At 35.2% G+C, this 13,845-nt stretch overlaps 1 protein-coding gene across 1 annotated transcript in view; it reads left to right on the top strand.

Moving 5' to 3' along the window:
• Positions 1 to 12,403, top strand: part of LOC121387267 (coiled-coil domain-containing protein 87-like) — a 63,924-nt gene extending 51,521 nt beyond the window's left edge. The window contains exons 28-32 of the mRNA XM_041518295.1: positions 1,035 to 1,166; positions 2,284 to 2,407; positions 4,234 to 4,295; positions 7,595 to 7,675; positions 10,143 to 12,403. Coding sequence (XP_041374229.1) covers positions 1,035 to 1,166; positions 2,284 to 2,407; positions 4,234 to 4,295; positions 7,595 to 7,675; positions 10,143 to 10,301 — 558 coding nt within the window. The 3' untranslated portion in view covers positions 10,302 to 12,403. The remainder of the gene's footprint in view (positions 1 to 1,034; positions 1,167 to 2,283; positions 2,408 to 4,233; positions 4,296 to 7,594; positions 7,676 to 10,142) is intronic.
• Positions 12,404 to 13,845: the final 1,442 nt, after the last annotated feature.

A 13,845-nucleotide genomic window follows, 5' to 3' on the forward strand; every position in this document is an offset into this window, starting at 1 on the left:
TAGTAGTCGAGGCTTTAGATTGCATCAAGCTCACAACAGTAAAGGGTATGCCCAAAATAAGTATGTACTATAAATGTACCCCAAAATAACTAAACATATCGACTACTAAACAATTTCAACTAAAAATCTGAAATTTTAAGCCTAAATTACCTGTAGCTTGAAATAATTCAAACTGCATTTCTGAATATCTACAACCCTTCATATCACTTCCGTTTCATATCCTCAGTTAATTAGATTCATGTGCTCCTTGAAGATCTCAGAACAATAAAACATACAAGTTGTGCCCAAATAAGTGAAATCTAAAGTTCTTATAATGCAATCATATGTTAATTACATGTACATGTGTATCTCCACCTCCGTTATCTTGGGGTCAAGAAATCGTCCTATGGTACAATTTTCATCCCAAACTTCAGTTTACTTCAAACCATCACCATCTTGAGCCTGTTGATTTGGTCTCTTCAGCATCAAGATAGCAACGTCTGATGGTCCTTCGTTTTATGTTTTAATATCAAATCAGAGAGTCCACAGTTTTAAAATATTAGCACAACTTCCCTACCTTCCTTCATCAAAACCTAGATTAACAACTCAGAAGTGGTGAAAATTGGAAAACTTAATTTAAAACCCCCCAAAAGAAAACAATAAAAAGCACAAATTGTAACATATTTTGAGAGATGGTTTTTTCCATCTACCAGGTTACATGTAGGTACTTTAAAATATTATAAGTTATTCATTTGAAGACATTATACAAAAGCTGCATAACAGATGCTGTTACTGGATGATGATGATGTTGTTGTTGATGATGAGGGTGATGATGATGATGAGGGTGATGATGATTGTGGTGATGAGGTTGATGATGATGATTGATGATAACTGTGGTGGTGAGGTTGATGATGATGATGATGTATGATGATAATTGTGGTGATGAGGTTGATGATGATTGATGATGATTGTGGTGATGAGGTTGATGATGATTGATGATGATGAGGTTGATGATGATGATTGATGATGATGATGATGATGGTTGTATATTACAGGAAATAGAGGCACCACCGACACCACAGGAACGGCTTGAGAAAGTGTGGTCACACCTACAGATGCCGGACAAGGAGAAACTCGACATGGCTGTCAAATACAGCTGTGACGATTTCTTTAAGAAACTCAGTGAAGTACGTCTTTTCTTCAATCTTTAACTCTCCGTTATTTCTGATAATCAACAAATTTCTAATAGAAACATATATAGCTGAATCCCGTTGGCTCGAACCCTGTCGGTGCTCGAGAAAGTGTTCGACCTAAAGGGTAGATCATTCAGTGAACAATGTATAAGTGTAACTCAGGACATTGTTTTTGGTTTGAGTGTTGCAGTGTATTCAACCCTTCTGAGTTCAACCCAACGAGATTCTTTTAAACACCAGTCTTTCACGTTTGAAAATATCACCCGAGTGATAAATCACTTGCCTCTTAAGTTCCAAGCGAGTGATTTAAATTCCGTACAAAAGATCTTCTGTAAAGATATTTCTCATTCCAGCCAGTGCACCAAAGGCAGTGGTATGTGCTATCTTGTCTGTGGAAATGGTGCATATAAACATTTCCCTTGCTACTGATGGAAAAATTTAGCAGGTTTTTATTCCAAGACTATATGTCATAATTACCAAATGTTTGACATCCAATAGCCAATGATTAATAAATTAGTGTGCATTAAACAAAACAAACTTTAACTTCTGTAAAGCTTGCACATACTGACAAAAAAGAAGTTTTGAATAACACACATTGAACAATCATTGAATCAATATAATGATGATTTTCAAACACTGGGAATGGGTGGGTTTAAAGCAGCTGCTTTTAAACCAATCATCGGGAGGCATGCTGCATGTTGCCACATTTTTAGGTGGAAGATAAAAAATGCTCCTGAAATAAAATTGAGGTGCACTTGGATGTGTAAACGCAATTGCACACCTCAGATGTAAAGGACTAAATACGCATTGAGATTAACATCCATGGATGCAACTGTGAGTGATATTGAATAAGCTTATCGTAGGCAAGACGATTAATTCCACAAATTCTTGTTTTAATTTTGTTAATATTCCATAAAGACATTTTAAAGGAAACGTTTTGATAACTGAAATTTGAAGTTTATTTATTTTTATTTTTTATATATATATTTTTTTTAAACTGAAATTTGTTTTTAATAATCCTTAGAGACATTTCAAAAGAAAGAGTTTTGGTTATTACATTTTGAAGTAGTATATATTTATTTTTATGGATTTATTTTTGTATTATTCTCAGGCAATGGACCAGTGGGAGGAGACCTCTGACCTGATTCTACAGAGAGAAACTCTGCTGGAGAAACTGGAAAAGTTTGAAAGAAAAGCCTCTGATCCAAACAGATTCTTTGAAAAGAGTGATCGAGGTAGTTTGAACACACTGCCATCTGTATTTATTTTCATGTTCTAAGGAAAAGTAACATACTGGCTCTATTTTTCCAATACAGTGAAACCTGTTTAAACCGGATCATGTCGGCGACCTAATATTTATCCTGTTTAGACAGGGTCCGGTATTTAGAGGGTCACGTTTTAGAATACAGAGTTATTTCCCTTGACATCAGCATCGAATTCGTAACTGTAAACGAACAAGCTAGTCTTAGAATTACCCAATGAATGTGACTGTCAGACTAATAATAATGTCGCTATATCCCAATTTTGTTATGTATCTTTCTTATTTATGAACCAAAATTAAAACATTAAAAACAACAAATTTCAATGTAATTTAGTTATTACCACAATTAAGGTTGCAAAATGACAGATAATTCCACACACCTATGTTTAGCCTGTGGTGTTCGAGATATTTTCGTTCTTTCTTAGCAAAATCCAATGTGCGTATTTCTCGTTTCTATCGCAGAAAAGATAACATTTTCTGTTTGTATTAGTGTATAAAATACAAATTAAGTCACGTGTATGTATTTCACTCTAAATTTAGTTGTTTCTAGCATTTTACTCTCTGTATGTCAGTATTTCATTATCAAAGTGCATGGACCAAAAATCAAAGGTGGAAACTCTGTGTGAGTATCTGAGAGTTGTCTGACGCTGAAAAGAATTTGCGCTGCACCGGACAGTACAATTGAATACAATTGAGCATTAATAACTCTGATGTCTGCTAAGCTGGGCTGAGACCGCAGAAATCGGTCACCCGTGATGGAACACTGGATGCTGCACAGCATAAATTCCAGTCGGCATTGTTTTTTGGAAGTCATGTTTTCGTTAAGTCGACTCTTCATTCGTTTACACTACACAGGTTTGTTCAGGTTAATTAATTAAGGATTTTACATCTCTGAACCAAACATCAGACCGGTTTCCAAAATGGACAGGTTTCAGTTTTATCAGGTTTTTAATACATGGTTTAAATAAGAAAATTTGGGATCATGAAATTTGGCCGGTTTTGACAGGATTTCCGTATTTTCAGGGTCCAGTTTAAACAGGTTTCACTGTATTTAGTTAGATCATTTGTATTAATTAGTTACTTCACTGTGAGTTTAAATTATAAAGTTTGGTCCTGTATATGAATAAGTTATTTATGTGTGTTTATAGACTATAGTGAGTTAAAAGCGCAGACCCTAGTTTCAGCCCGTGAACATGGACACTAAGTTTAGTTAATCTGAAAACCTGCAACATTTTTGGATGTTATAACAGAGAGAAGCTAAAGTATGTGATGTTTAAACGGGGAAATACCGTCTAAAAATAACTAGAGCTTGTCTTGATAACCATTATTTCTCGGCCAAACATGCTTTTTTACAATTATGAGAAATGCATTTTGAGGTATTATAAAAACCTGGATGACCAGAAGCACTTCAGGTGTACGAAAATGAATTTTCTAAATACTGAAATGTATGTACTTCTAACTTAAATGATCAAACATGGCTGTAATAGTGATAAATATGTTATAGTGTTTAAAAATTAGTGTTTTTCAATTTAAGGCATGTATATCAATCAATCAATCAATCAATCATTTATTTCCGTATATGAATTATACAGGCATGACCAATAATATCAACAGCAAGAAAAGAAAGACAATACAATATCCTAGCACAATTATACTTTATATACTAGTAACAATATTTAACAAGTGACAATGTCATTAGGTAGGAGGTCTATCAACTGAAAGTATATAGAAGACGCCTTTGTTCAAATATCTCACAGCAATACTGCCCTAAATGCTATGGAATTCTGTTTTGTTTTGCAGGCATCAAACGAAGTTCTGTATTAAGATTGGAAGAAGCACGCAAGCGAAGTGCCTACTACAGGGTGTGTTGGAGTTGACATTATAATTTCTTTTTGTATTATTATTTTAAAAAATTTGGACTACATGTATTTATCACAAGCAAAAATTTTAACCTCTGTTAGCGGCTGTGGGAAATTTATAGCACACTAAGCCAAACTTTTGCCTAATTTGTTTTTAATACAAAATAGTATGACAACTATATCTTTGAGAATCAAGCAAAAAACATAACAAAACTAACTAATAACAAGCCATATGTTACTCAAAATGGTTGCATATATTCATAAAACACATTTGTCTTGTCTAGACCAAATGAAAGAAAATTAACATTTGTTTAGTGGCATCTATCTCATCACACTTGAAAAACTAGTGTCTGATGTATGGTTATTTTTTCGACTCATGATCAAGAAAGAGAGATTAACCCTGAATACGACCAAGGTTTATTGAGGGCCTTACAAAAACATTTGTTCCTTCGGGTTGGAATTGCCTCATCTATACCTCACAATGGTGGCAGATTCTTTTTCTTGCCTATTGAATGACAGTTATAAAAGATTAAATTTGTAAACTACAGTTTGTTTATTCTAAAGTGATTCGTAAATATTTCACTAACAAACTCATTTAATCATACGCAGAAAAATAGAGGCCACATTATGCAACGACTAAAAATGTAACAATTTAACAATAAATATAAAGTTGAAAATATTAATTTGTTTAAATGTTTTTTTTTTAAATGATACAACATGAGATGGCAAATTGGGGAATACCTAATTCAACAGAATTCTGAAAAGTATGAGATATGACATCAGGCATATTTAGAAATCATTTAGCCCTTGGGGGGGCCAGATAGATTTATCTAGCACCGTGCAAGAGCTGGCTAATTCAGTCCAATTGGAACATTAATCTCTGTATATCCACCACATTTTCTTCAATCAATACCACAATGTTGGAAAGTGTTATATTGTAATCTTTTCTCACAGGGGCGGGACGTAGCCCAGTGGTAAAGCACTCGCTTGATGCGTGGTTGGTGTGGGATCGATTCCTGTCAGTGGGCCCACTGGGCTATTTCTCACTCCAGCCAGTGCACCATGACTGGTGTAACAAAGGCTGTGGTATGTACTACCCTGTCTGTGGGATGGTGCATATAAAAGATCCCTTGCTGCTAATCGAAAAGAGTAGCCCATGAAGTGACAATGGGTTTACTATCTCAGTTTTTATGTGGTCCTTAACCATATGACTAAGGCCATATCACCGTAAATAAAATGTGTTGAGTGCGTCGTTAAATAAAACATTTACTTCCTTCCTCATATTAACTCAGTGTACAATTACCCCCAATAAGAGGACTTGGAGACATTTTTCTTTACGGCTGGACCTTACACTGACAAAATTTAATGGTTACGGTTTCATGTTTGGGTTGGGGTTAGTGTTCAGATTCGGCATAGAGACAGAACAATTTTTCGGCTAACAGACTTGGCAAAACATTTGTCAGCAAAAAGTCTGGGTACCTTTTTCATATACACAATTATACTGAGAGTATATAATGCTACAATCAATTTAAAGGGGTTCAAGTTGCTGTCGTGGGTTATTTAAATTAATTATCTCCCTTTGTGAAATTTTTTAATTTGGCTAATTTCTTAAACAGCTAATCAGTTAAATATATATACTACATTTATTGTTAATTTAACAAAAATGTGGCCTATAGGTTTTCTTGTTTACCTTCTATTTTTGTAGGATATATTAATTAATCAAGCTTCCACTGTGTGGCATGTTTATGTCCTTAGTGAAATTAGTTTGAGTTATCATGAGCTTTAGTGAGTGACTGAAATTTATTTCATGATGGACATAAACATGATGTGAAATGGTAGCGACTTTTATATCCTATTTATTATGCATAATCAATTTTAATTTATTTCACTGCATGAATTCAATGGAATTGACTGACGTTCCGATATGGTCACAGTGCACAAACCATTTAACGTAATCGTATGACGTCAAGGCATTATGTCCCACTTTATGTTTTAGTGGGACGTAACACTTAAAAATTGATCACAATTATTTTTTGGTTCATGCAAGTATGAACCGAAAAGCAACAACAATGTGCACACTGTATGACACCACGTAGAAGGTCATACAAAAGTGCACATCATTTTTTTCAGTTCATACTTGCATGAACTAAAAAAATAATTGCGGTCAAATCTTATAATTAAATTTATATGCATAATTTACATGTAACAGTCACTGTCTGTCTCAATTTGTTTTGTTTAGTTTTAAATATGCCTGTGGTATTGTAAGTGTAAACTTCATTGATACATATGTCGCGTAAGAATTCATTTGAATCAGATGATTGCCAAATGACATCATTTGGTAAATGACGTAATTTTTATAAGCGACACCATTTCCACTAGGTTTAGCTGTGTGCATTTTGATCGCTTGTTAAGTTATGGATTTGTCCGATTTGTATTTAGTTTATATTTCATGAATGTGAATAAAGGGAATGTGTCAAACATTTACACTGTCGGGGGAACTGTTTAATTTTTATCAACAGCTGTAGAACTACGCCTACAAGTATGTTTCAGGTGCAAACGTTCCTAAATTACTTTGACCACCGACCGAGTCTCATTACACTAGCGATGACTCGATGCGTATGTCTACTCTGCTGTAGTACTTTCCATTAATTTATTGTATAAAAATGTGCAATATTACATGGTATCTATGGCACAATTGTATCGCTTTTTGTATCTTTCAAATGTGTTTTCTTCACAATATCTAAATATGGTTGCCTGAATAAGTGGTGCGAGTTATGGCGGAAGGAGTGGGTTAAGTAGGCGTGGCTTAATTTGTTTTAGTTCATCGAGATATGAATGAAAAAAAATAAGCACCTCTCGACCAGTCGGATTGCTGTGTATAGACGCAAGATATTTTTAATCATATGAGTAAATAGTTATTTATTTACTCATCAGTCCTTAATTTGTCATTTTGTTTCTTTTCTTTTTAATTGGGGTTATATCTTATAGCAAAAAAAGAGAAGAAATTAAATACATTGTAAATCCCTTATACATATTGCTCAGGCTGAGCTAGTATATCATCTGTGGTAATGGTGCAACAATATTTGAAGCAGGGGGCATAAGCTGGGAGAGGTTTGGGTGGGGGGGGGGGGAGTGAGATAAAAAAAAAACCCAGTACCCCTGTAGTCATTTCTGTTCACACACACACACACACACGTGTTAGGACAAAAAGTATGTTATGATTCTGCAGTGTGATTATTACAATGAATATGGCGATAATGTTATTACTAATCACCTGTCTGATTGTTTTTCCTCACCGACAGGTGATTGAGAGGCTGGACACTGAGATCAGAATGCACCTGGAAGTTCTGAGAGAGGAATTCAAGGATACAGTTACCTTCAAGGTAAATCATGGTGAAAGAATGATTGTGTTAAACACAGGCTCATCCATGCAGTGAGATAATGATTACTGTTAAATACAGGATCGTCACAGAGAGAGAGTCACTGTATTTAATTACATGGAAGGGAAATGTTTTATTTAACAATGCACTAACACGTTTTACTTACGGCTATATGGCGTTGGATTAATGACATGGTTATCCATGAAATTATAAAATTATTATTGTTAACTACATCCATACTGGTAGATAATGATAATTGTTAATTACACAGTCATTACAAAAAGAAGCCAAGTCCACTACAGTTGGTATATCAAAGGTCGTTGTATGTGCTATCATGTCTGATCCTTTGCTACTAATGGTAAAAGGTTCCAGGTTTCCTCTCTAAGACTATGTCTTTGACATTCAGTAGCCAGGGGCGGGACGTAGCTCAGTGGTACAGCGCTCGCCTGATGCACGATCGATCCCCATCGGAGGGCCCATTGAGCTATTTCTCATTCCAGCCAGTGCTCCACAACTGGTGTAACAAAGGCCGTGGTATTTACTATCCTGTCTGTGGGATGGTGCATATAAAAGATCCCTTGCTGCTAATTGAAAAGAGTAGCCCATGAAGTGGTGACAGCGGGTTTCCTCTCTCAATATCTGTGTGGTCCTTAACCATATGTCCGACGCCATATAACTGAAAATAAAATGTGTTGAGTGCGTCATTAAATAAAACATCTTTTTTCTTTTTTTCAATAGCCAATGATTAATAAATCAATGTTCCCTAGTGGTGTCGTTAAACAAAACACACTTTAAACAAACTTTTTTATTTTTTTTTAACAAAGAGAAAGTTATTATTATTACTAATTTTAAAAGGGTCGTCCGTACGTTGAGAAAATTATTGTTAATTACAGGGTCGTCCGTACGTTGAGAAAATTATTGTTAATTACAGGGTCGTCCGTACATTGAGAAAATTATTGTTAATTACAGGGTCGTCCGTACGTTGAGAAAATTATTGTTAATTACAGGGTCGTCCGTACATTGAGAAAATTATTGTTAATTACAGGGTCGTCCGTACGTTGAGAAAATTATTGTTAATTACAGGGTCGTCCGTACATTGAGAAAATTATTGTTAATTACAGGGTCGTCCGTACATTGAGAAAATTATTGTTAATTACAGGGTCGTCCATACGTTGAGAAAATTATTGTTAATTACAGGGTCGTCCGTACATTGAGAAAATTATTGTTAATTACAGGGTCGTCCGTACATTGAGAAAATTATTGTCAGGGTCGTCCGTTAAGAAAATTATTGTTTACAGGGTCGTCCGTACGTTGAGAAAATTATGTTCATTACAGGGTCGTCCGTACGTTGAGAAAATTATTGTTAATTACAGGGTCGTCCGTACGTTGAGAAAATTATTTACAGGGTTCCGTATTATTGTTAATTACAGGGTCGTCCGTACGTTGAGAAAATTATTGTTAATTACAGGGTCGTCCGTACGTTGAGAAAATTATTGTTAATTACAGGGTCGTCCGTACGTTGAGAAAATTATTGTTAATTACAGGGTCGTCCGTACGTTGAGAAAATTATGTTAATTACAGGGTCGTCCGTACGTTGAGAAAATTATTGTTAATTACAGGGTCGTCCGTACGTTGAGAAAATTATTGTTAATTACAGGGTCGTCCGTACGTTGAGAAAATTATTGTTAATTACAGGGTCGTCCGTACGTTGAGAAAATTATTGTTAATTACAGGGTCGTCCGTACGTTGAGAAAATTATTGTTAATTACAGGGTCGTCCGTACGTTGAGAAAATTATTGTTAATTACAGGGTCGTCCGTACGTTGAGAAAATTATTGTTCATTACAGGGTCGTCCGTACGTTGAGAAAATTATTGTTCATTACAGGGTCGTCCGTACGTTGAGAAAATTATTGTTCATTACAGGGTCGTCCGTACGTTGAGAAAATTATTGTTCATTACAGGGTCGTCCGTACGTCCAGGGTACCGTACGTTGAGAAAATTATTGTTATTACAGGGCCGTCCGTACGTTGAGAAAATTATTGTTAATTACAGGGTCGTCCGTACATTGAGAAAATTATTGTTAATTACAGGGTCGTCCGTACATTGAGAAAATTATTGTTAATTACAGGGTCGTCCGTACATTGAGAAAATTATTGTTCATTACAGGGTCGTCCGTACATTGAGAAAATTATTGTTCATTACAGGGTCGTCCGTACATTGAGAAAATTATTGTTCATTACAGGGTCGTCCGTACGTTGAGAAAATTATTGTTAATTACAGGGTCGTCCGTACATTGAGAAAATTATTGTTCATTACAGGGTCGTCCGTACGTTGAGAAAATTATTGTTAATTACAGGGTCGTCCGTACATTGAGAAAATTATTGTTCATTACAGGGTCGTCCGTACATTGAGAAAATTATTGTTCATTACAGAGTCGTCCGTATGTTGAGAAAATTATTGTTCATTACAGGGTCGTCCGTATGATGAGAAAATGAAGTGGGACCGGATAGAAATGCTGTACTGGCTACAGGAGGAGCGGAAAGAGCATGCGATCAAGTACGAGTCCATGACCAACCAACTGACTCTGAAATATCCCGTCTTAGATCCAATCAATGTGACCCAGTCGTAGGGTGGACCACAGAGAAGTCTTGGAGTTCATCTTCTTGTTGGAACCAAGGAACGCAGCCTTCAACCATCTTAAACCATGTTGAGTTTTGCAGGAAACAGTGGATATAAAAATTATTATTGTTATGATGGACAAAATCAGAATTGGTCTAATTTCTGTGACTATTGCCTCTTGGGTAGGACTTTCTGTTATTAGTGTCAGCATACTAAATTTGTTCTGTCAAAAGACTATTCACACAAAAAAACTAATTATTATTGGTTTTTATTCAGTATTCGGTTTGAATTCTAAAACTTAAAGGAAATGAAAAAAAGTTTTTAATTAGAACGATTGACAGTGCCTAAGGAAAGTGTTTTTTTAATTTATTATGTCATTGATATTTTCTGGTTGATATTTTCTGATGATCTTTTTATACGTTTTTATATTGCTGAAGCCATCAACGTCAGGATGTTTGTGTGCACTAGATCTGTGATATATATCTACATTGTACTATGTTGCCAGAATTTTTGCTTTATTGTAAGATAAGTGTCTTAATGTTTCCTTTCTAGACTTGACAACAGTTTAGTCTGTGAACGTCATCTTTTTTTAAAGTCGCTCCGTCCAATAACATTTTAATCCTAAAATATACACAATACAACCATCTTGGTTTACGCTCTTGTCGCCATCTTCTGGTCAATCTATTTATATAATATACAGATTAAAAGGCTAGATGCTCATTGGTACAGATGTGTGTCTTAACAGCAGAAACACCCCCCCCCCCCCCCCACACACACACACACACACCAATTGTATTTTGTTCGTTAAGAACAGCACAGTCCAAACCCATGATCTGAAACACTAGTGATGACTTACATTGCCTTAATTCATTTGTATATATACATGTATCTTCCACATTTTCTCATTATATATATATATAGTATGTGCATGTGCATATAATACATAAAATTTCATTTTGTAAATTGTGACAGTTTGTGGGTGTATGTGTTGTGTGCAAATGATATATGTATATAAAGCATTTCTACATGGTCAGTTTAGAATGGTTTTACCAGCCTTGTTGGCATTGTTTTTTAAGCTGTAATTTGGGCTTTTCAGGAATTCCAGATTTTAGAGTTACTCGAGAACTGTGGTATCAAGTTTGTATGACTGTATTAGACATGAAAATTCTCTGGAGAATCTTGGGATTACAGGGTTTGATGTTAAAATGCATTTACTGTTGGGTTTGGAATTAGAAAACAATACCCTGCTATACAAGTAACTACGATTATTTTATTTCTGATGTCAGATTCTTAATTCCAGCAATTCCATACAAATTGCATGTGATTAGAGTCTACATTTATACAGAACACAGGTCTGTGCATGTGTGTGCGTGTATATATGTGTGCGTGTGTGCGTGTGTGCATAAGCATTGTGAATGTATGTAGTTACACAAGCATATGTCTAAAACAGGCTTTGTAAACTCCGCCCCTAATGTTTTGTAATCAATGGCCCATACTGGCAATGGTCAGACAGATCTGAATGCTTTGGTTACATCTTTGTCAGTACTCTAGTTGCGATCAAGATGACCGAATAAAATTTCATTGTGCTATTGCCATAATTTTGTATTATTGTTTTAACATGTAACACATTAAGTAAATGTGCAAGTCTAAGGAAAATGTGAAGTTTGTAACTGATGTGAAAGCTTTAAAAGATTTTGGATTGGCATAGAAAATATACAATCCATTGATCATCATTTCAGAAATGATAGCTTGTTGAAAACATGCTAAAACTGTTACTTGCACTTCATCATAAAATGTTCATGATTTGATAAATATTGTTTATCTGAAAAAACACCACACCACCAAAATATTACTTATTATTACCAAATGCCAGTTTTTTGGGGGTTTTTTATGTGTTCCAAAAATTAAAACATGGATGCCATTCCAGTATCTTTTTTTATTAATATTATTGTTTATTGTTAGAAACATTATATGAGTTGAAGATTTTGTCTACCAAAGAATTAACAAAACCATCCTACTTTTCTCAGTGCCTGTGATATATAATTTTTTGTAAAAATTTGTTTTATTTTGTTATGCTATACTGTCTTACAAAATAAATGTTAATTGTGTAAATTTTGTGGTTTTCTTTTCAAAGATTACTTATTGTTTTTGATAAAATGGAATGGAAAGGAAAGGAATGTTTAGCTACACCCCAGCACATAGTTTAACCAGCAGCCATAAACATATTAAATCGGTCTAATATGGTAATTTATTACGTACCAGTATAAGATATTACTCATGTCATAACAATTACTCAATATCTAACTACAGTCAAACCTTCATAACTCGATCTTGAAGGGAACGAGGAAATAGTTAGTTTCAGGGAGTTGGATTTTTCGAAATTAATATAGTTCAGATTTGAAACTGCATTGCAGCTGGTTTATTTCGCTTAATATTGTAAAAAGCGTGTGCTTTGCCGCCTATCTTTGAACTCTAAAAACTATGCATCCCCAGTTGAAAGGCAAATTAATAGATGTCTTCTCACCCCACGCCACCCCATCTCATCCCACCCCAGCTGTTGGCATCTTCAACGCCTGTCGTACATTCATTTTGCGTATATTGTAAAAGTATATGCTTAGGCATATAGGCTACATGTATTTATTGACAGAAAAAAAGAAGGCACCTCTACTTTCTTTCTCCAATCTGGCCACCCATCCTCCATTTCTGGGCCCTACACAAGATTGCAGAACTTTTTAAAACCGATCTGGCAAACCCCATATTATCGGGTCCTTCCCCAGATTGCTCGATCTGTGGTGTATCAATTTTTAACATTACTAAATGACTGGTAATTGATAAACCTTAACTGATACATAACTAGAAAAGCTAAAGTTTGACACGATTCATGCCTTTGAGAGCAAAAACAAACAGCGCTAACAATTATTACAAATGCTCTTTGAAGTTAACTAGACTGGGTCTGTAATTAAGTATTACGTAGCAAGGCTCTCCACCACGGACGAACACCGACTACCAAACATAGAATCATTTCGTTCCGCTTAGTTGGTGATCTATTATTCTGTAATTATCACCCTGATCCTTGACAGTCAAGACCACCCGAGACAGACGCGCTTTGTTTGTTTGACAATACATATTAAAATACTATCGCCAACGACAGTTTGATCAATCCACACGCGTCTAGTTTTAGAGGTGCATACTCTATTAAATCTTTATGGCGGGACCAAAGAATCAGGTCAAGAGATCGAGGTTATCGAGTTTTCGAAGGTCGTTATTACTAGTTTGTATAGCAACTCGGCCAGGACCTTCGCTTCAGATCGAGAGATCGAAGGTGGAGTGATCGAAGTTTGACTGTAATTTAATATTGGCAAGCACAGACTGATGGGGTTTTTTTTAAATTTGAATGATGTCCGTATTCGAATGACATCACTTTGCATCTCCCTGCAATAAAATAAATTGGGTTCATGACGCGGCCTTTTTCTGAACACTAAAATACATTAAGTGCACAATTGCTGTGGAAAATGTTTTGTTCAGAGATTATTAATGTATCTAACAGTGTTTGT

This window comes from Gigantopelta aegis, chromosome 2 (assembly GCF_016097555.1).
Source record: "Gigantopelta aegis isolate Gae_Host chromosome 2, Gae_host_genome, whole genome shotgun sequence".
Taxonomy (NCBI): domain Eukaryota; kingdom Metazoa; phylum Mollusca; class Gastropoda; order Neomphalida; family Peltospiridae; genus Gigantopelta; species Gigantopelta aegis.